We start from the raw sequence: 1778 nt of genomic DNA, 5'->3' as shown, positions 1-1778 counted from the left end.
ACATTGTATCATCTTTGATTGAGGAATTTTCAACTTCATAAACACAAATTTAATCATTTTTGAAATGTAATATCCTATATATTTAAAACTCAATCTTGACATTTACTTCTTCTTTTCTTATTTTCAAATTACAGCCTCTTTTGTACTAAAAAGATTTTCTAAGTGGTATGTATCCCTTCCCAAAGTTCACTTATTTAATAATTTGTAACATAAAGTATTAATGCATGGAACGACTTCTCTCATCTGACTTTTCTAGTTGTTTTGCCTTTATTATATTCTTGCTTGCTAGGATGCTCATCACTATTTAATATGCATTGCGTTGAATTGTGGGAGACCATAGAATTACTATAAAACGGGCAACTACAATCCAAACAACTCATATTCCATATCGGTAGAGATACATTTTAGCAACATTTTGCTTCTAATTTACCATATTTCACTACATATATAGAGATGGCAAAAGATGCCTGTAGTGGCGCTTATCACACTTGTGACAGTGGAAATGGCTATTCTCAAGCAGGATCCTGCGGTGGTAAGAAGCTTAAGTTGTTTGGTTTTGAGCTTAGCCCTAGTAAGAACAATGGCAACTTCCTCAAAGGTTGCGTTGAAGGCGATGAAAGCATAAATTCATCGAGCAGGGCTGCCGGGGTAGACGACGGAGACAGTACCGATGAGAAGAAATTCGAGTGCCGATATTGTTTCAAGGAATTCGCGAACTCGCAGGCGCTGGGAGGTCATCAAAATGCTCTCAAGAAAGAGAGGATGAAGAAGAAAAGGTTGCAGCTTCAAGCCAAAAGAGCAGCCAGCATCAACTCTTATCTTCAGCCTTTGCATGACAGCTGCTATCCTAATCACTTCACTTTATACCAAGAGCCTCCTCAAATTAGGTTCGACCACTACCAACAAGAAACACGTCTTGGTGCATCACAAATCATCCATTTCCAACAAGATTCCTCCATCTTCACCATAACACCAGCTGACAGCACCAAGCCATCAAAGCAATGGTGTAAATCCTTGGATCTTCAGTTGGGCCTCAGCTTGCAGTCCACAATACATAGTTCCTCTGGAACTGGCATATAGCTACGGAATTTCAATGAATCAGAGTAAAGGTATACAGTGCCATGTTTTCTCCAATTTTATGAATTCTTTCTACCTTTTGAACAAGAAAAGAAAAAGGAAACCCAAATTCCATCTTTGAGAAAGCATCTCAATTTTATGACGACAAACGTCATACATACACATGCTGTATTGATACTTTTCACATGTAGCCAAACATAGAGCTATCTGCAGTTCTAAATTTTGGTCACAAATTACATCGCAGAGTGTTGCGAAAGTTATGTAAAGTTATATATAATCTTTCAAAGATTGAATTCTTTTTTTAAAATAATTTTAAATTTATAAATATTCTAGTTATAAATACTATGCCTCACTTCTAGTAATTTTTATTTTAAGGTTTAAATTCTATCATATGCAAATAGTAAAAGTAATTAAATTAGGTATACAAATCAAACTATCAAAGCCAGTGGTGGGAGGTGCATAATACTTGAGGCTCAGACATAAATTGTAACCCTAATGCCCCTCTTGCAGTAGATATCTGTATTCCTGAATCCTTAATGGTATTGGGGTTGTGAATTCCATGTATAAAGATTGAGGCTGCTATCATTTAATTGCATAATTGGAAATTTTTTTGTGTTCATCAATAAACTAGTTCAATGGGAACTTGAGAACTGCAAAAGGATCATTACATGACCAGAGATGCAATTTGTATGAGATCATAA

The 1778-nt window shown here is 35.8% G+C and overlaps 1 protein-coding gene across 1 annotated transcript; it reads left to right on the top strand.

Annotated features, from left to right (window-relative positions):
* The first annotated feature begins 252 nt into the window (after nucleotides 1-252).
* On the top strand, nucleotides 253-1402 carry LOC107946215 (zinc finger protein 5). The gene has a single exon (XM_016880448.2). It carries the CDS (start codon nucleotides 454-456, stop codon nucleotides 1078-1080), a length of 627 nt encoding a protein of 208 aa, XP_016735937.2. The 5' UTR covers nucleotides 253-453; the 3' UTR covers nucleotides 1081-1402.
* Nucleotides 1403-1778: the final 376 nt, after the last annotated feature.

Source organism: Gossypium hirsutum, chromosome A12, assembly GCF_007990345.1.
Source record: "Gossypium hirsutum isolate 1008001.06 chromosome A12, Gossypium_hirsutum_v2.1, whole genome shotgun sequence".
NCBI lineage: Eukaryota > Viridiplantae > Streptophyta > Magnoliopsida > Malvales > Malvaceae > Gossypium > Gossypium hirsutum.
This window is presented reverse-complemented; position numbering and strand designations above follow the sequence as displayed.